This window comes from Typopeltis vanoorti, chromosome 13, assembly GCF_054136105.1.
Source record: "Typopeltis vanoorti isolate ZY-2024b chromosome 13, IOZ_Tvanoo_1.0, whole genome shotgun sequence".
Taxonomy (NCBI): Eukaryota; Metazoa; Arthropoda; class Arachnida; order Uropygi; family Thelyphonidae; genus Typopeltis; species Typopeltis vanoorti.
The window spans coordinates 128,741,535-128,763,665 of NC_143561.1; the positions used below are offsets into that span (position 1 = coordinate 128,741,535).

At 36.2% G+C, this 22,131-nt stretch overlaps 1 protein-coding gene across 1 annotated transcript in view; it reads left to right on the top strand.

Annotated features, from left to right (window-relative positions):
- LOC150100532 (uncharacterized protein CG43867-like) overlaps positions 1-22,131 on the top strand; it is a 552,783-nt gene that overhangs the window by 134,956 nt on the left and 395,696 nt on the right. The window contains exons 4-5 of the mRNA XM_090402673.1: positions 3,069-3,203; positions 11,121-12,062. Coding sequence (XP_090258799.1) covers positions 3,069-3,203; positions 11,121-12,062 — 1,077 coding nt within the window. The remainder of the gene's footprint in view (positions 1-3,068; positions 3,204-11,120; positions 12,063-22,131) is intronic.

Sequence of the window (22,131 nt, forward strand, 5' to 3'; positions counted from 1 at the left end):
GCTGACAGCCAAGTTTCACTAATGCCTACAACTTTTGGTGAGATTTCACTGACTAATGCCAAAAATTCTTCTCTCTTATTTCTAATGCTTCTAGCATTGGTATACAAAAATTGCAGATTCCCTCTAGATCTTGTACCGGCTTTAGAACTGATATATAAGTCACTAACTACCGTAGTCCTATGCCGATTTTTTTCCCCTCTCTTCTGCAATTTATTCTGCCTATAAGGATCAATAAATACACAATCAGTGCTAAAGTTTCTCTCTCTTACACTCAACCTTTTCAATATTAGTTTCCCTGCCCAATAACTTCAACCTGTTCAGAAAACAATAAATTCTTCAATCTCTTATGTCCTTCCATGTTAAGATGCAGTCCATCTCTAGCATACAACTGCCTTTTTCCTTCAAACACACTCCAAACATCAACAAACTCCAGACCTCTTTTTCTGCACATTCTTGCAATCATATCATTCATTATCATAGCATAAAATGTTTGAGAGAAACAGTATTATGTTGCATACCCAATACCCATAGTCAGGAGGAATACTTTATATGCCTGCTCATCTCACTTAATCCTCAAGTGGAGGTTTAATGGAATATTATCAGCACTGAGGAAGGATTAAAACTAATTTTTAAAAAGCAAGTTACTGAAGAAGAAAACATTGTGGAAGGAATATAAAGGAAAAGGTGATAAGCATTCTCATAAGAAGGGTGACTAGTATGGCAAGAAAGGCCTAATCAGATCACTGGGGAAAATTAGCTAAGCAAACCAAGTTAAATTTAGCAGAATTTTTCCGTTATGTAGCAATTAATAGGATGATTTAATCAATGCTGATTTAAAAAAATTTTTTTTTTTTATTGAGCCCATACACAAGAGACTTGTAAGTACATTAATGCTGTCTGTGGTGTGCAGATGAGGACAAAGATAAAAGTTTTTTTTTTTTTTTTTTGAAGAGCTGCTTCTAGTTGTTTGGAAATACTTTATGAGGAAGAGGAATGCTCTTCCAGTGTGTTTGCAGTTGCACAGTAAACAGATGCTGGGCAGCTGCTGCTCTTGCATTAACAGTTGCAACAGAAAGTGGAGGAATGATGATTGCTAATTCAGCAGTACAATGCTTCTTGAAATATCTGTAGAATAGATGCAGTTCTTAAACATTGCATCTGTGAGCTAGAGGCTGAAGTAAAACTCTAAGAGAGGGATCATTAATGAGCCTAACTGCTTGCCACTAGACAGCATCAAGAATTTTAAGGAAGTTTTAGATGCAGCACCCCAAACAGTTATATTTCTGCTTTTGGGAAGGAGAAACAGTAATTGTTTGTTATCACCTTTTCGAGAATTTCCAGCCTCAGTGTGCCTTACACAGAATTTCTCCTTCGATGGGTCTTGTTTTCCTTTAGCCCGCATTTGCTCTCTCACGACTCAAAATCATTACTATCCCTTACTGATCTCACTTATATAGATTCTTTTCTATAAAAACTTATTTGGAATGTTTTCATATTTGACCTTCAGTTTTTTCTTGCTGATATCTCCAGTTGAATGAATTCTTATAATGATTTTTTTTTTTTTTTGATGCTTGTATTTGTTTGGAATAATACCTCAACAATGAAAACAAGGCCTTATTGTCCCTATAATAACTAGCTTCTGTAGTTATCCATCCTATTAAGTTATCCAACTTAATAGGATGGATAACTACAGAAGCATTACTTTGCTATCAGCCCCAGTTAAAATCTATAATAGGATGATACTCAATAGAATAGAACCTTACTTAACACCATTTTTAAGAAAAAACCAAGCTGGATTTCTAAAAAAAAACGATGTACAGTAGAACAGATACATTGCATTAGAAGAATCATAGAAGGTTCACCATGATAAAAACTTACCACTCATTTTAACCTTTATAAACTTCAAAAAAGCCTTTGACTCCATTAATAGAGAATCAATGTTTAAAATACTCAGCTTCTATGGTCTACCTTCAAAAATCATACAAGCAATCTCAGCACCTTATAAAGATTACAATGCTACAGTAATCTTTAAAACAGAAACATCTGAATCCTTTCTGGTAACAACAGGAGTCCTGAAAGATGATGTACTAGCACCTTATTTGTTCTTAGTATGCTTGGGTTATGTCTTCTGGACCATCAACACAAGATCTTGGTTTTAACATTAGAACATCCACCCACACCATGCAAATAACTGATCTTAGCTTTGCTGATGATGTTGTACTTATTGATACAGAACCAACAAGTGCACAAAAACATCTCAGTCTACTAGAGGTGCAGGCTAAACTTATTGGTCTGCAGATCAACACCCAAAAGTCCAAAGTATTTTTAATAGGTTATGAAAACTCTATACTTCATATCAACAATAAACCCTTAGAAAGAGTAAAGGACTTTCAATACCTTGGATCGTACATCAGCAATACAGAAAATGATATTAGAAAACATAAACAGCTGGCTCTAGTCTTCCGTAACAAACTCCGTCCCATCCGGAAATCATCATTAATATCATAAAAGACAAAATTAAGACTTTACCATGCAACCAGTAGATCCATCTTCTTGTATGGTTCTCAAACCTGGACAATAAGCACTACAAAATCTACAGATCTCATTAACTCCTTTGAAACTACATGTCTCCAACTGATCTTTGGATACACTTGGATTGGCCGTGTTACTAACTCTGCTGTGCTAAATCTTGCTAAGCAAGAACCACTTGTCAATATAGTCAAAAATCTACAACTCAGATGGCTTAGACATCAACTCAGACATCCTGAAGTCTCACCCTTTTTGGAATCCCTCATCCTGTACAAACCAGAAGATGGCAATTGTAGTAGAGGAAGACCATGCAAACAAGTTTGGCAATGCATATGTGAAACCATCAGTAGGCTGAACTGTAAAACTCCATCTGAGTTTTACAGTTCATCTACCAGTTAGCTGAAGATAGAGAGACTTGGAAGACCATAATTTGCAATATTTAATTATTAATATAATTCTCTTTTCCCTTTTCACATTGTATCATATTGTAAATAAACTATGATGATTTATTTATTTACTAATTTATTTTTAAATTTCAGTTAGAAGACCAAAATCAGCATTTAAGGGAGCAAAACCAAAAGTGCAATGAACAACTAGAATTGCTCAAAAATCGCCTTACACAACTCTCACAACTTAATCCCCGTCCTAAACAGAAAGAGAGAGCTAGCACTGAGGTATGATATATTAATTCTTTACAAAGCTTTAAATTTTTGTCATTTTGAACATTTGCTTTTATTTTAATAATTTATATAAATTGTTGGAGCACCTAGATAAATTTTAAGGTCTTTTTATATGCTGCCATTCCACAATTTGCAAAGTTCTCTCAACCCTCAGGATGTGTACATGATGAATAGTGTGGTCTGTAGATGGGGGGATTAGGCAGAAGAGAGGCAGTGGATTATGTGGTGTGAGTGTCCTCCCACGATGACTCCTTGGAGTTATCATGTAATAATAATAATTTAATTCACTATTAATAATGCAATCTGATTATCAGTAAGAATTCCACTCAAATGTGTTGAGTCTTCATTCTCCTTATATATCAATTTCTTCACATGTTTTCATGTTGTTCAATTTGTATTTTAATGATATTGGAGTAGGTTTAACTGCAGTCATATGCAGCTGTTTGCAGATGCAAAATTGTGGAGAGCAATGCAAAATCAAGCAGGTGTATCGCTTTACAGGAGGACTTGAATAGATTGCATGAATGGGCAGGTAAGTGGAATTATCAGTTCAGTGTTACAAAGTGTAAGGTTTCAAGTTTTGTTAAGCAACAATGGGATGCAAAGTATACAGTTGGTGAGGAAACTTTAAAGGAAGTAGAGGAGATGAGAGATCTGGGAGCGGTGGTGGATAAGGACCTAAATTCAATGGACACATTGCACAAGTTGTGAAGACATCACATCAGATAATGGCAATGATGTGGAGGACCCTGACATGCAGAAATGAAGAGGTTATAATGCCATTGAATAAGGCCTTGATCAGGCCTCATATGGATTATTGTGCACAGATTTGATTGCTGTGTTTTCATGGTGACGAGGCTATCTTGGAAAGGGTCCAGAGAATATTCATAACTAAACATAGTAAACCACAGTAATTAAATTATTTTTAATAAGTAAATATTTCGTTCTAAGTATCTTAGGACATCATCAGTACAGTTATTTCAAGCAATACTAGGAACAACAGTTAGGGTGCATGCTATGCATGCAGTAGTGTGTTATAAGAATTAAATTATTATTATTATTATTATTACGGGCAACTCCAAGGAGTCCTTAGACTCATTGAGGGAGGCCCTAAACATCATGTCCACACAACTATACGACATTCTCACAGTATCTATCATACCTTGCCTTGAACTCACTCACCGTCATAGCACCCACAATAGACTCTGGCAGCTTATTCCACTCATTTACCAGGCAGCTTATTCCACTCATTTACCACTCTAAAAGTAAAGAACCCAGCTCTAACACCCTTTCTAACCACACTCTTGCCCAGCTTCCATGGATGTCCCCTAGCCCTCCCACCACCAGTCCTGTTCTCAAAAATATCCTCTGAATTAATCCTATAGAAACCCATCAGCAATTTGAATGTCTCAATCATATCACCCCTTTTTCCCTGATCAACCAATTTCTGCAACCCACAAATCTTCAACCTGTTCTGATAAGGTTCATTCCATAGACCTGCTATCATCTTGGTCACTCGCTTCTGGATCCTCTCAACCTCCTCCCCCATGAAGAAGAAACCTAGGTGACCATATCTGGGCACAGTAATCAAGATGGGGTCTTATCAAGGCTCGATACAGAGGATCAATAACTTGCTTATCTCTGTTCGTCAAAGTATTCTTCAGCATACAAGTGATTTGATGAGCTGATTTAGCCATTTCTGCAATGTGCCCCCTAAACTTCAACTCCCTATCCACCAACACTCCCAAATCCCTGGCCTCATCAATCTCCTCAAGTACAGTTCCACCAATGTGATATACTGCTGCTAATCTTTTTGCCCCAAAATGCATAACCTTACATTTTGCCACATTAAATTGACATCCATTCTCCTTAGCCCAGACCTCTAATCTATCCAAATCATCCTGCAAAATTTTGACATCTTCTGCATTTACTATTGTCCTACCCAACTTTGCATCATCAGCGAACAAATGAACTGTTCCTCTCATATCCTTCTCTATATCATTAATGAACAAATTAAACAGCAGTGGTCCAAGAACAGAACCCTGAGGCACACCACTAGTCACAGGCCGTCTTTTGGACTCTACTCCTGAGTAAACTACTCACTGGTATCTCTCCATCAACCACCCTCCTATCCATTTCACCAACCCTATATCCATTCCCATATGTTGCAGTTTACGGATTAGACTTCCATGTGGTATCCTGTCAAAGACCTTAGCCAGGTCCAGCAGTATCACTGTAAACTCATTACCCTTATCCAGTTCAGCCATCGTGTTATAAAACTTGAGCAAGTTACTGAGGCATGGTTTACCCTTCACAAAACCATGCTGTCCTCCATACAGTATCTCATTTTCATCAATCCATTCCTGTAATATATCCTTGACTACTTTCTCCAAGACCTTGACAACGACTCCTGATATGCTGATCGGTCAGTAATTTGCAACAGGAGTCTTGGATCTTCCTTTATGCAGTGGAACTATTTTCCCCTCTTTCCACCCCTTTGGGACTAAACCAGACCCGAAACTCAGATTAAACAATGAGGTCAAGGGCACTGACAATTCTTTAGCCACTTCAAGTAAGATCCGTGCTGATATAGCATCCAATCCCACAGATGTATTCACATTAATTATTTCACACCATGTATTCCTTCATTCCTTCAACATCACCATCTGGATGATATACTCTTGCAAAGTGCTCACTCAGTAATTCCACTATATCGACTGATTCATGACCTCCCTACCATCGGCGTTCCTTAAAATCATTCTGCCATGTACAGTTTTTCTTTTATTAGCAGCATATTGAAAGAACTGTTTGGGATTCTCTTTAGCTTGTATGGCTAATTTCCTTTCATAATCTGTTTTCACGATAATTCCACGTATCCTGTCTTAACCGAAAATTTCACACATTTAGCCACCTCCCAGGTCAAGACCTTATGATCACTCTCACCAATAGGTGGCAACGTGGTCATATTCATTGCAGTCAAATTCTCAGATGCTATTACCAGGTCAAGCACTCTCAAACCCCTAGTATTTTCAATTACATGCTGTCTCAGATAGTTATCCCGCAGTAACTGAATAAAATCCAGTTCCTTCCTCACATATGTCCTCTCCTCCTTCCAATCAATGTTACCATAGTTGAAATCCCCCATAATAATTACCCTCCTTCCACTCATTTCATCAATAATGTTTCATCAAATTAAAATAAATATATCTGATAAAAAATAAATTAGATTAAATTAAAATAAAATAACATAAATTTATTTTACATGATTAAGGATGACAATTTTCCCGACTTTAGGGATAGTAAGAATGTCATTACAGTTTAAGTTGAGTCTGTGACATAGGGATTCAGCACTTTCTTTACATAAAATGCTCATGTTTATATAAGGATCTGTATAGAAGTTTGGTGTTTTTCCATTTGATCCTATGGTTTGGGTTTTCAACTTCATGTTGTGCTAGGCCAGATTTGTGTGGCTTGATAAGACAGATATGGTCTTGATGTTCAGATATGCATTTACTAATAGATCTTCCTGTCTGTCCATAGTAAGACATCTAACTGGAACATGGAACTTCACAAATGCCAGGTAGTATCAAAGGTGAGAGTGTGTCTTTAGGAGAAGGTAACAAATTATAGATCTGGTCGATTGTTCATAGGTAGCAGCAAGTGTGTATTTCTTCATAATTTTTGATAGACGTTCGGAGATGCCTTTGACATATGGTATGGGAATCCTGTGAGCTTATTTTTGTCTAGGATGAGGTGTGGGGAAGTGACTGATGATTTTTTGAGTTGTTTTTGGATTGTATCCATTTAGCATGGCTGTATTTTTGATAATTTCCAATTTTTGGTTTAAAGATTATTCAGAGGAGCAAAATCTGTTTTCTCTAGCTACTAATGGTTTAATGGTGCGATATTTTTGAGATGGATGGTGAGTAGATGAATTGTGAATGTAATGACCTGAAAATGTCAGCTTACGATAGACAGAAGTAGAGATGGAACCATCTTCTTTTTGTTAGATGTGTAAATCTAGAAAGAAGATACTTTGTGAAGATTCTTTTTCTAGTGTGAATTTGATGCGAGATGGAAGAATGTTGATTTTATCTAGAAACAGATATAGTTCTTGTTCAGAATGATTCCAGACAGCAAAGATGTCATCACATATCATAGCCAAATTTTTATTTTAGGTTCAAATGTGAGAACTTTTTTTTTCGAGGTGTTCTAGAAAAAGGTTAGCCAAGTGTTGTGATAAGGGAGAGCCCATTGCTGTTGCTTCCTCTTGCTTGTAAATTTTTTCTTTCCATGTGAAGTATCCAGATGTAATAACAAATTTGAATAATTCCCCAATATCAGATCCAAATTTTTGAATTAATAAGTCTGTTGTTTCCTTGTGTAAAACTAGTGAAGAGGGAGACAATATTGAAGCTAATTAGCATGTCTGTTTTTGACAGCTGAATGTCTTTTATTTTTGTGTGAAACTCTGTGGAATTTTTAATTGATGAGGCAAAGTGTGACCTATGAAAGGATGGAGAAGGTTAGACAATAATCTTGATAATTTGTAAGTTGGGCTGCTAATAGAATCCACAGTGGGTCTGAGTGGAATGTTGTTCTTGTGAAGTTTAGATAAACCATATGTTCTAGATGCCAAGCATGATATGTTCTGAGTTCTTTTAAGGTTTCTTAATCTAAGGAAGTGGTTTCATCACCTGTGCTTTCATCAAGAAATTCAACACTTGTTGAGTTTCTTGAGCTGCATTTTTGTAGAATCATAATCAAGTTGGGCGTGTGTATTTCGATCTCAAAGTAATAAATTCATTTTACGGTCATATGAATTGGTATCTAAGACCACAGTGGTATTTCCCTTGTCAGCTCTGGTGATGACTATGTTTTTATTTAATTTTAAGGAGTTAAGAGCTTTCAATTCTGATGATGGGACAGTCAACTCCGAAGGTTTTGTCATCATAGATTATTTTGGCTATTTCAAAACAAATATTATCGGCTTCCATATTGGACAGATGACCGATGTTTCTTTCAGTGTTGTGTATGAAATCTAGACATTATTATTCGTGACACCTCCAAGGAGTCCGAAGACTCATCGCGCGAGGACACCTACTATACAACTGTTTCCACCACTACACCGAACCTCTACCAATCATCTCTGTTAATGGAATCTACCGCCCACCACCATAACTAGTATTTTTTGTCTGTAAATTGTGTGTTCTGAAGGGCCGATTTGTCTGTATGCGGGATGAAAAACCCGAGTTTCTGGGAGAAAGAACCCTGCTACCTCTGTATGAGATCGGCTAACTGACCTTCGATTGAAAAAGTCCACATAAAGATTCCTCCCGTCGCGACGAGAATCGAACTTAGGCCTATTCCAATCGAAGGGTGCAATGTACTGTCATTCTTCCAATTGCTCTACGGAGGCACTTAAATATGAAATACATTTAGGCAAAATGACAAACTTATCACCTCATGCTAATAAATTTATTTCATCTTCCGTTAACGGATGGCTAGATAAGTTGACAACCCATTTTTCAGTTGGTAATTTGTTTGTATTTTTCTTGGATTGCTCTAACAATGTAAGGTATTTTTTATGTAAATTAACATTGCTTGTTTCAGATGCTTTGATGTTTGCATTTTTTGAAATATTAGTAATCAATTGTAGCAATTCTTGGTTTAACGTATTTGATTATTCAGCCATTAGGAAAAAGAAAGCCAGGATGTCCTCTTAAACGATTCAACGGTGACTTCTAAGCCCGGAACAGGCCATGCTAGGCCTAAATCCTTGATACGCATGATGATGATTATTCAGCTTCTAATTTTGTGAATTTTATAATATTTGTTGCCAATTCATTTTTTAAAACCTCGTAACTGAAGCAGTAAGGAATGGATCACTTTCTGATCCATTCCTTACTCTGATTGACCAGGTGCCCATAAAATTTCTTAATTTTATGAGCACCTGGTGATTTGATAACTTCCTTTAGTTTAGCAAACATTTATAAAAATAAAAATGTTTATAAGAATGTTTATAAATGTTAGTAAAAATATTTATAAAAATCACAGAATTAGAAGCTGAATTATCAAAACGTTAAATCAAGAATTGCTACAATTGATTACTAATAACAGTGATAATAACTAGGAATAGTGATCATGCTGTACAAACTTGAGAAGTAGCTAAGTTTATGGATGTTCTATTCAAAAAAAGTTACATTCTAAATTACAAAGCAGAAATTATGACTAGTTGAGGAGTAGGCTTGGTTCTGTCCCATGGTATTGTTTGCTAGATGGGAAGGATATTTTCCTCTGCATAGAAAGCATTGAAAAAATACTTAAATGAATGCAATTTTAGAATATATCCCTAGAGTTCGAAGAAGATATAGGTAGGAATGAAATAGATGCGTAATTTTGTTAAGCAAGAGATTCTTAAGAAAGTCAGTTTTGAAAATTCTAATGCCCCGGACAGAAGAGTTGCAACTGTTGTATTGAACTAAGTCTGAGTATGAAAAGAAACTGGCTTTCCAAATCCAAAATAAATAAATAAATATATATATATATATATATATATTTTTTTTTTTTTTTTTTTTTTTTTTTTTTTACTGCAAGTAAAAGTAAGAATGAATATGAAAGACTAACTCTATTGAATGTAGATGGTATGCATGGGAGAGAGATGCAGAAGAGATTGTTCAACTAATGACTGCCTGTTTTGCTCAAAGCTGTCAACCTGGGTATAAACAAAATTGAGCTCACTGCTACAGCTTCACTGTATAAAGAAATACAGGTTCATGAGGAGGTACTACAACTGTTGCACAAACTGAATACAAATTCGGCAACAGGGGCTAATGGAATATTAGCATGGATGCTAAAGTATGTTCAGCTGAATTTGCTTTTCCTTTGACCAGGCTATACAATTTTGAGACTCAGAACAGGGAAGATTCCCCAGGAGTGGAAAGAGTGGAAACCAAGCTTGAGAAAGTGCCTCACAGCTGATGCTGATTTAGAAAACTATCTCTCAGACCTGTAATGACTTTATGTTATATTGATGTTTTCCTCCATTCCTTATGTAATGGGTATGATAATCCCATTACATAAGGAATGGAGGAAAACATCAATATAACACAAAGTCATTACAGGTCTGAGAGAGAGTTTTCTAAATCAGCATCAGCTGTGAGGCACTTTCTCAAGCTTGGTTTGAAAAAGATCTAAGAGACTGTCATTTTGAGGCCTGATAGCCTCATTTTCTCTAAATTAACTTTATGGTTATCTGGCCCATAGAGGGTGCCATGTGTGAACTTTAGTTCTGTTTTCAGTTAGAGTTTGAATTGGTTTCCACAATTATTTAGTTATGTGCTCTGAAGATTCTAGGTAAAAAAATAATAAAATAAAATACTAGTAAGTTAAGGGGGATAAAAATCCCTTATTGTTTTTCAGCCAGTAAGAGAAACCTGTTTCGCTTACTGGCTGAAAAACAATAAGGGATTTTTATCCCCCTTAACTTATCAACCTCGCCGGAAAAAAATAGCCGTTTGGCTTTTCAAAATACTAGTAAGTTTAATAAATGTATTTTTCCTCTCTTAGTGTTTATACCATGATGCACTCTTATGTATATTAGAGAAATAGTATATAAAAATAAAATTCTCTGAGTTCTTTGTCTCCCCAATGAGTAGACAAAGCTCCTTTAGTCCTAACCTTTGAAACATGTGAGCAGTCTTCAACATTCACTGATAGTGAGCCTTAGCTAAAAAAAAAAACATACATTAAAACAGTTTTACTGAAAGCCTGACTAACACCAGACAGTGTCTATTTTATAAAATGTTTTAAAAGATTTCTATAATGTTCTTATATGAATGAAAAACACTGTATGCATTTGGAACTTTTACATTTTTTATGCATTAATATTTGCATTTGCACAAAATTCAGGATTCTTCTCGTGGAAGTTTTGAAGATAGGGGTGAGTCAGATGACAGCTTACCTCCAGAGATACCTGACAGACTCTCACCTGCTACTGTGTGTCGAGTTCGAAGAAAACATTCTTTAGGGGAAGAAAGTAGTATGTTAACTGAAGTTACTCTGAGGGAACGTAGTGCCATTACAAACTCTGATTCTGATCCTCTTTATGCAGCTGTTGATTTTTCTAAAAAGAAAAGTCATACAAGGTCAGCTCCACCTAGGGTTAAAATTGAACGAAAAAAATATAATGAAAGCAATGTGTCTGTCCTAAGTTCTACTACATCAGAGCCTTGTGATTCAGAAATAGACATACGTCATGACTCCAGAGCAGATTCTGGTTCAGTAGATGTTGACACACCTGCTTTGGTTACTCCTAAAAGTCCTTTAATTCCTAGTGTGCCAGGATCTTGTGGACGTCCCACATCTGGAGGTGATGGTGATTATATAGCATTATCAGGAAGGACAGGTGGCTGTATTGACACTAAGAAAAAACCAATTCCTCCTCCACGCTCAAGAATGCCTGCCAAACAAAGGACAGAAGGTAAATCAACACCATTTTCTTCCTCATCTCATTCAGTTTCTCCTGCCAGCCCTCATCTTCGCTCACGCCAAGTAAAACAAAATTCTGTAGGCATTTCTTCGGGAAGTAAAAATGGAAGTTCTGCGACATCTAATAGTGATATTTATAGTGGTTTGGACCTTAAAGTATCTACTCAGAAACAATTAACATTGGAAGAAATTCATAATTCTTTGGGAAGGAAGCAGAATGTTCGTGCTGATAATGAGATTCATGACTATGCAGAAATCTATACCCCAAGTAAAGAGCTTCCAGACTTTACCAGAGAAACAACTGATGATGATGAGCTTGATGGTAAGCCTCCCACTCCTCCTCTACATAGATTTCCATCATGGGTAAGTTACATTTTTATAGATATGTTTACTTTTGAGTTTGCAGTTTACTGCAGATGAAATTCTTTATTTCCATAACTATAATAAAATTATAGCTTTTATATTTTTAAAAAAAAAGCAAATTGTTGTAAATTGCATAAGCTGCAAAATTTAATTAAATGCTTTAATTTTTAATAACAAAATGGAGAAAAGTTGCATGATTTTTTCTAATATAATTACTGTTGAGGGGAAATTTATATCAAATAAACATGCCATATATTTGTTAAGGATGAGAATCTCACACAGAATTCAGACTGTGTAATAAAGCATCAGCACTTTCCTTGACCAGACATTCAAATTTAAAACTGCTTCTGTGAATTAGGCAGATGTCATTTCAGTGAATGTCTGTGCTCAATCTTATCACCACATTGTGCAAGACTCAGTGATTTTAAGGTACTGAAATGTTCCCTAATACTTTTTCCACAGAACAGCCAGTTTACCCAAATTATCCTAAATTATATTCACACAGAATCTGATGAACGGTTGCTAGAGACAGACATGAAAGTTTATCCTTTGTGGTTGACAAAAAATTAGACATCTTGTAGATAGGAAAATATGTAGGTATCAGGTAAAACTTCAAGATTCTGATAACAGGTTCTGAGATTCCCAATGTATGTGATGGGAATTCTGCATTCTGTTGTGGTATTCTGGGTGAAGGATTATAAGCATATATGTTTGTTATAGCCAATTTGAGTGAGAGAAGTTCTTGCTGTGAAGATGAGGGACAGATGTTATGTGCCCTGTTAACTAAAGTAATAATGACACCAGTCTTCTAGGAGGAATGACAAATGGAACTTGGGTGTATATATCTGCCAGTAATGGCAGAATTACACTGGGGACAAAGTATCTAGCATAATTAATACCAGAGGAGGCTATACAGAGAAGCAGTTGGTTTGTTGAAAAAATGGTTAGTTCATTTTCAGTGAGGCCACATAGAATATATATATCATCTGCAAAGAGGACTGTGGATGAATGTTTGAATTGTTCACCTCCAGATGGTTTACATAATAATTAGCTTAGTACGAGGAGGGGGACAGAGGACTCCCCATAGCTTTAGATGGAAGAGATGTGAAATAGGAAATGGTTGTTATTAGATGATCTGATCTGATGCAAATCCTACAGTTACCAACCTTGAATACCTGATCCCCTCTCCACTCTCCTGATATCTTTCATCTTTTTTAATAACTTCTCCTTCTAAGTATACTGTACAGGTTACCACCAGGACCATAATCTTGTGAAGTTTTCTCTCCTGCACGTCTTTTTAGTGCCAAAGGTAACCTAGTCATTGCAGTCATCCTTTCTGGTCCCTTGCAAATGCCATTTGATGGAACTTCTGCTTGCCTGTACATTCACTTCTCACATCCAAATGGCACCATTGTTACAGCACCTAAAGATAAAGTTGACCTCCTGGAATCATGCAATCATTCTTCTCCATATCTTCCATAGATAACATGGCAAACCTCCCATCCCAGAAATGGTAGGAGGTGCTTTGAAAGAGGTCTTCTTATAGGAAGACCTCTTTCAAAGTTTTTCAGATTCTGGCATTTAAATTCTAATGATTTAGACATTTGGTTTAAGGCATTAGGGACTAATACAATTGGGACTAAAAAAGTTTTCAAGTCCCATTGGCATCTCCCCAATCACACTGAAACGTTGTGCTCCATGCAGAAATAACACCTGTCCTATATTGCAACTCTAATCTTTTATTTAGCTGTTACCTATCCCAGTTCATGGGAGTGTACATTTTTTTTTTTATATCTTTATTATTCTTTCTATTATTTTACTTTTATTTAATCCTTTCAGTTGCTCCTTTGCAAAATATTGACTTCATTTTAGTTTTTTTCTTTTATCTATTCTTTTATCTGTCTGTCTACTTCCTTACCTAACATTATTTCTTACCCTCCTCCTTTTCTGCTGTTAGTTAGACCTCGTGTTGTAAGTCTATCTAACGTAACAGTCCCTGAGCAAACGCACAATGTCAATTAAGAAATTTATTTATCTTAAAGACTGCGCCACTTAATTGACCTTTTTATGTTAGAAAGTCAGGGTGAGAAGATGACAAAATTTATTTAACACTTCTATACAAATTCTTTACATGCAAGTCGTTGCTCGTTACTATATTCTATTCCCGCAGGCTCGTTAATATTTTCAGTATAGTGCATTGACTAAGGAATGAGAACCAGGTAGTTACAAAACAAAAACATATTTATTATCAAACTAAAAGATGTGATAAAGAGCACATAAAAGTTAATTTAAGATTAATTTAATCAAAAACACTTTAACACACTAATTTACTTGCTATCTGAGCAACAGAAACTATAGTGCTTTCACTATCAGAAAAATCCGTTTTGCCTTGATATAAAAGTGTCTTCTATGAATTTGTGGAAGTAAGAATTGTGTAATGTGTAGTTTTGTCAGTGAGGTTGACAGTGGTTGTTGAGATTAGCAGTTGAGCTTCTGATAAGAATAGTAGTTTTCTGGTTTAGGTGACTGTAGGTTGGTGGTGCACATCGTTTATATTGCTGTTTAGGCTATGGATGTTGGTGAAGTGGATGTGGAAACTTCTTTTTTTTTTTTTGGTAGAAATTAATGTTAGTTGGTTGTTGGGAGGTTTGTTGTTTTTTATGTTTTTGTTGGTTGGAGTTGTTTTTTATGATTTTTGGTGGGAGAATTTTTGTAAATCTGCCATAAAATTGCATTTATTTGGGATCTGATCCATTGTATGTGATGAGGAAGAGATAAAAGGAAATGGTGCATCCTGTGAGAGGTGACAGATTTGAAACATACTGCCCACACATACTTGGCCTCATCAGTTCCCCCTGCAGCCACTGTACTTGGTGTCCTTCCTGTCACAAACTGGCAAAATAAATGGCAGCAGAATTGATGTTAGCTGATTGAGAAGCCTCCATATTCATTACAAACTGGTTTGGTCCTGTGCACTAGCTAGCAGCCGTCCTGCAGAACCATTTTACTGTATCCCTTGAATTGGGGAAGGGATGGGTTCCCTACAGTATGATTAGAATGTCATTGAAGATTTTTTCTCTCTCACTGCATGTTGGAAGAGTAGGAGGGGTACAGAAAACGGAACCCTTGTTGTAGTGACCAGATGTGGTTGCAGCCACTTGATGTCTCTAATAAGCGAGATTGTGGTATCTCACTGGGTGATAAAACACATCTACCACCTAGTTGCTACTGATTCCTCCTTTTATAGATAATCCAAACAATAAGTGAAACCTTTTCCCCTCTCCATACATTAAAAAAAATAAAAATAAAAAACTGCCCACTTTAAAACTTTTATCGAAACTGTAATTGTAAATAATTCTGATATATTGGTCAGCTTTGATATCACTGTTTATCAAAATTCCCACGAATGACATCTTCAAACGATTGAAAAAATGTTTTCCTCCAGATATCACAGATATCTTTTCCTTTGCTTCTTCTTCTTGGAAGAAGAAGCAAAGGCTACTTCTCTTGGAAGAATAAAATTTACAAACAGATAGAGGGTGCCATAATGGGTTTTTCCCCTCCTCATTTCCTCCAATTTTGTTATGAAAAATTCTGAAATGCACACTTTTGACTTGGACTTGTTGTCCAGACACTTTCTTCCTCCATCTCAGTAGTCAACATCCAAGAATCCGTTTTACTATGGAAAAGGAAACTATCAATAGTCTAGCCTTTCTTGACACCTTAGTAAGTTGTCTTCCTAATGTTTACCTTTCTTTCACAGTATAGTATATAGAAACCCACTCACAAGAGTAGATATATTCACAATTTCCCATCATTCCCTTTCTCGACAAAGCCAATAATTTTTGTTCCAATGAAGCCTTTCTTGCAGTTCAACTCAGTTCCTACAAAGTGACAAAATACTTAATCTTTCATGTAAACCTTCTCTTCAGAAAGGTTATAGTAATACTATCGCCATTTCCTGTGTCTGGAAACATCTGAAAAAAACATCCAGAATTAAAAAATACTACCTCTGCAATGCTACCCATATCCATTCCTTTCAAGGACCAGCTGCTTTATCTCTGAGTTCTTGGTATTTATAAAGTTCCTGAAAGTTGATCTATTATGGACAGACTGGAAGGTCAGCAAACATCTGCATGGAAGAACTTAAAAAAAATACATCTGTCATGACTATGATCTGTCACATCTAGAAGACCATACTTTAGATACCAGAAAAAGATTCAAATGGTAGTGAAAAAACACCAAGTTCCATCACAGCAAGTTTAACACGTTCGCTGCCACGCTACTTTTGCATGGTCTGTTCCCCTACGCCGAGCACTTTTACTTCTTCAAGGTCAGTACGATAATCTCGTTACCGGAGGTAAACGTCCTACGAGTATACTCGTAGTTGGCTTGTACAGAGCATATACGGTCTATGAGAATACACAGTTTTGATGCTAGCCCCACACGCCAAGGATTTTCACTTCTTCAAGGTCACTACAATAATCTCGTTCCCGGCGGTAAGCGTCATACGAGTATACTCGTAGCTGGCTTGTGAAGCAGGTTTACCCACTACGAGTATACTCGTAGTTGGCAGCAAATGTGTTAAAAACAAAATGCTTTCCTTAGAATCAGAGACTGCCCTTTGAAACTTAATGTGTTAAGCTTTTGTATTATAATGATGTGCTATAGGTTCTACCTCGTGTGTGCAGAATTTATATTAAAAAAAAAGCTTTGATTTGTTTTCAGATCTTATTTTTCTAGCTGAAGTAACCTAATTGTGTAACTTATTGATAATTGAAATATCTTCACTACTAGGATTTTTTAAAAACAGAGATGATATCAAAACCAACCAGATTATCAGGAAGTTGTAGGGAAATATCTTTGATGTTTTTTTGGCAAATTGTCAAGTTTTTGACAAATGATCTGAAATTTCAGCTGTATTTCTATACGTTGTCAAATCTAGAATCTTGAAGACTTTTAGAAAGGACTAAAAATAAATACTGGGAAAACTAAAGTAATGTTTAACAAGTCAGCAATATAAATCACCCATCACCCTGAGAAATAATCAATTAGATATTCTAGATCAATTTGTCTATCCAGGACAGCTCTTTGATTTAGATAAAGGCATTGAAGAATCAGAAATCAATAGACAAATACAGCTGGCATGGACAGCTTTTGGAACTAAGTTCTATTCTTAAGAGTGGCATCCCATTGTGCCTAAAAAAGGAAAGTAAGTGAAACTTAACAAAAAGACTGGAAAACAAATTGAAGTTGCGCAAATAAAATTTGAAATGAACAGCTGGGGGATCTCTTTAATAGATAAAATAAGAAACTCTTGGATTAGAGAGCAAACCAAGATAAATGACATTCTAACTCATATTAAGACCAGAAAATGGAAGTGGGCAGGCCATGTAATGAGAAGAGAGGATGGATGCTGGATACCAACTGGAAGAAGAAACAGGGGAAAGATGTGGAAGAAGACTGCTAAAGATAGAAAGACATGGGCAAAAAAGGGGGGAAGCCTTCATCGAGCAGTGGACTGACCCAAGGCTGAGAAAGAAGAAGAGGAAGAAGAATACAACAATAAAGAAGAAATTATATTCATTTTAATCCTTTACCCAAGTGTAAGCAAACAAAAACTTGCACGTGTAGTATCTTTATGATTAGGCTGTAGTATGAGATGATATTTGTAAATCCAGCACCCATGTCTCGTGTGTTGCTTGAACTACATATTGCATAAGGTAGAAGTCTCTAAGTAACTCAAGGAATTCAATATTCTTACTCACATACAATATCTCCATCTTCTAGTCAATGCTTCTATAATTAAAGTTACCCATTATTATTATCCTCTTTGTTACTTACTAGTCTCATCTGTCTAAACATTTCTGAATGATCTTCCTCTATGTTTCCTGAGATGTTGAAACACCTCACTAAATATGCAAAATTCATGCTTATCTGAACCTTTTGCTTATTGGCCTCAAACCCATTATTACTACTGCTTCTTCAAATTAGATGTGAATGGGATTTAACTCTTCTGAAATCATCAGTAATACCCTCCCACCTCTTTGATCTTTTCTGTCTTTTTGACATTCCTTTTTGACACTCATAAGAGTAGGCTAATAGCCTACTCTTATGAGTACAACATCCACTGTTAATCATGTCTCATTGACACCAGTGATTTGTGCACTGACTAATTATATCAAGGAAACAAACTGCATCTTTATTCCTAATGCTCCTTGCATTAGTGTACGAAGGTGGTCTGAAAAGTTCGCAGCCTAACAATGAAAAAACGAATTTATAATTTCAAAATTATTTTTATTTTTCAACATAATCTCCTTTAAGACTAATACATTTATTCCAGCAATGTTCCAGCACCATTATGCCATTCCTGTAGTGGTTCTCAGTAAGATCTGCAAAATACCCCTCTACAGCTGCAATCACCTCTTGATTTGAAGAAAAGTGCTGACATGAAGAAGAGTTTTAATTTTGGGGATAGGAGTCAGAGGGAGCCAAATCTGGTGAATAGGATGGAAGTTCCAACAATTCATAGTGCAGATCTCTTAATTTTTCCATTGCCAAAACACCTTTGTGGGTGGGTGCATTGTCCTGAGGAAAGATGATTATTTTCTTCTGCAAACTGGGTCTTTTCTCATGATTTTTTTTTTGTCTAGTCTTGTTAAAAGATCGGAATGAATAATATTCCCCAGTTATTATTGTATCCTTTTCAAGATAATTAATAAAAAAAATGCCTTTAGCATCCTAAAACACCGATGTCATGACCTTTCCTGCTGATGGAATCAACTTTGTCTTCTTTGGCACTGAACAACCGGCTTCTGTCCACTGTTTTGACTGCTGTTTGGATTCTGGTGTGTAATGGTGAATCCAAGTCTCATCCATAGTAATAAATCGATGCACAAAATCAGTTTTATTCTTGTTAAAATGCTCCAAGCACTGTTCAGAGATTTTCATGTGAGTGCATTTTTGATCTGTTATGAGCAAGCGTGGCACCCATCTTGCGCAAAGTTTTTTCATTTGCAATTCTTCATGTAAAATATGTCCTACATGTTCTTTTTAAATGCCTATAGTCTCAGGAATTTCACGCGCTTTGACTCGCCGGTCATCCAATACCATATCGTGCACTTGATCAATGATTTCTGGTGTTGTTACACTTTTTGGACGTCCTTCACGTGGATCATCTTTAAGGCTGGTATGGCCACGTTTAAACTCAGCAGCGCCCATTTTTTAATTGTTGAAAATGAAGGAGAAGAGTGCGCATAAACTTTTATGAACTTTGAATGAATTTCTTTTGGTATTAAACCTTCTTTTAGAAAAAAATTTTATAACCTCTCGATACTCAATTTTATCCATTTCAAGGGATACAGATAACACTTTTGCTTCAGACAGCTGTATAAAACAAGCTACTTGATAGAATGACTTGCAATTTCACATGGATGCTTATGACAGATGTACCAACTTAGAAAAAAGAAATCTTGCTTATAGTGTTGCCATCTGTGGTTGAGGCTGAGAACTTTTCAGACCACCCTTGCGTAAGGATAGTAGCTTTCCTCTGGTCTTATCCAACAATTTCTCATCCCCATCATTCATATTCTTTGAGCTTATTGCTCCCATTCAGGTCATCCCTGCATTTTTTCTTTTCTTCCTTCATCATTTATCTCACAGTAGTCATGGTATATTTTACACCGACAGTCCCATAATTCAGTTTTCATTTTCCCAACTGGCTACTCACTCTCCTCCTTTTGTCAGCAAGCTGCCAAGCTTCACACTGCACTCTTGCTCAAATACAAACCATCTGCAGTCAGCAGCTCTCTCCTGTCTTAAAATTTATCTCAGTACATTCACAGACTCAAGTTCTCTCTTTCTGCACATTCTAGCTATCATGCCTTTTGTAATCACTGCTCTCCTCCTCACCTCCCTACTATCATAAATTAGAAAAACTCACAGATTTCCCTCTCACACTCTTCTGCTTCACTGTTCCTAGCAACACTCGCAAATCTCACACCACTTCACTCACACTTCTTGCAAAATCATTTGTTTCTATCATCACATTTACTCTTCCACACTTCTCTCTAGAGCTTCAGTCATTCTTCCTGTCAGGTATACTTTCAGCACCTGTTCTGTTTTCATGTCTTTCCCCACAATATTTGCATACAACACTACACTACTTTCCACTATTCCACTGCAATCATTCTTCTTTAACCTATCTACCACTGACACCTTCCTTCTTACACCTCCAATTCCAGTCTCTCCTGTATATGTCCTCACTCTGCACATGGCTCAGTTTGTTTGAATATGCACAAATAATAATAATAATAATTATTATTATTATTACTCAAAAACTTATGTGGAATCAGACTCATCATGGGAGGCATGAGAGGTCTCACCCATTCATCAGCCTGTCTGCTATATTGAACTTTTTTGCACTCTCCATAAATACAGTCTGTTTATCTACCACTCTCCATGCTAAAAAATTTTCTTCTCATTTCCATGTTATCAACACTCTTACACAACTTCCAGAGATGGTCCCCTATTCCAACTTTTCATCATATGTATAATACCTTCTGTTGATCATGAAAAATTCCCTCTCCAATTTATTTCCTCTTTTCTACCTGTCTACTAAACTTTTTAATTAACATTCCTTAAGCCCTCTCCATAATTGATATTTCAGTGTCCCTGTATGGTTGTAAAAAGCAAGGGAATTCAACTTAAGCCTTTATCTATGCTTTATAGATTACTCCTTTGACTGCATGAGGTGGGATATCTTATGGGATATCATGCAAGAATCAGGAATACCAAACCATCTAATAACCCTCATAAAGAACTTATATCAAGGAAATCAAGCAACAGTAAGAATTGAAAACTCACTGTCCCCTGCATTCCAATTTGAAAAAGGATCAAGACAAGGATGCATACTCTCACCATCACTATTCAACCTTTACAGCGAAACTATAATGAAAAGATCTCTAGAAAAGTGGAATGGAGGCATTAAATTAGGTGGGCGAACAATCACTAACCTATGATATGCAGATGACACAGTGGTAATAGCAACAAGCGAACAGGAATTAAAATCCATCCTGAATCAATTAGAATGGGAAAGCCTAAGCCACGGTTTAAGAATGAATCAGGATAAAATGAAAATAATGATTTTAAACAATGCAGAAGAGATAGATGTAGAAGGAATTGAAATTGTCGACCATTTCAACTAACTTGGAGTGATGATAACAAGAAAAAAAAGATGGATGTAAAAAAAAAAGAGATAAGAAGAAGAATAGCATTAGCTAAAAAAGCCATGACTGATTTAACCAAGATCTGGAAAGACAGGCACATCTCCAAAAAGTAAACAATCTACAAAATTAAGTTTGTAGAAACCTTAGTTTCCTCAATCTTTCTCTATGCTTCTGAGTCTTGGACTATGACAAAAGATGACAGAAGAAGAATTGGGGCATTCGAGCTCTGGTGCTGGAGAAGATTATTAAGAGTGTCTTGGACAGAAAAGAGAACAAACAAAAGTATTCTAGAAGAACTGAATATCCACACAAGACTGATAAACATAATCGAAAAGAGAATACTGCAATATTTTGGACACATGTATAGAAGGGAAGGCAACTACCTAGAAAAAGTAATCACCCAAGATAAACTGTGTGGGAAAAGAAAAAGAGGAAACCCCCCCCAACAGGTGGATTGACCAGATATCAAGAATTACTGAACTTAAACTAGAACAAACAATAAGAGAGGCACAGGAGAGAAAGAAATGGCGAAGCATCATCAGGAAGGTCACGAGTCCTCAGACATGAGGAGATCCAAGAGAGAGAGAGAGAGAGAGAGAGAGTATGGTTGTAGGTGCTCAGCTTGTGACCATCTCCAGAATTTTCCTCTTTTATCAATACAAAATCTAGGTGTTACTACATTTTTATACACAGTATTCCACGTGTGGTTTGATCAAGGCTTTGTACTTCAGTACAACCATTTACTTATTTCTCCTAGTCACTGTCCTCTTTGTCATAAGCTAACCCAGTCTCATATAGAGGCAGAAAGTTTTCTTTCTTCCTGGAATCTCACCTTTTTCATG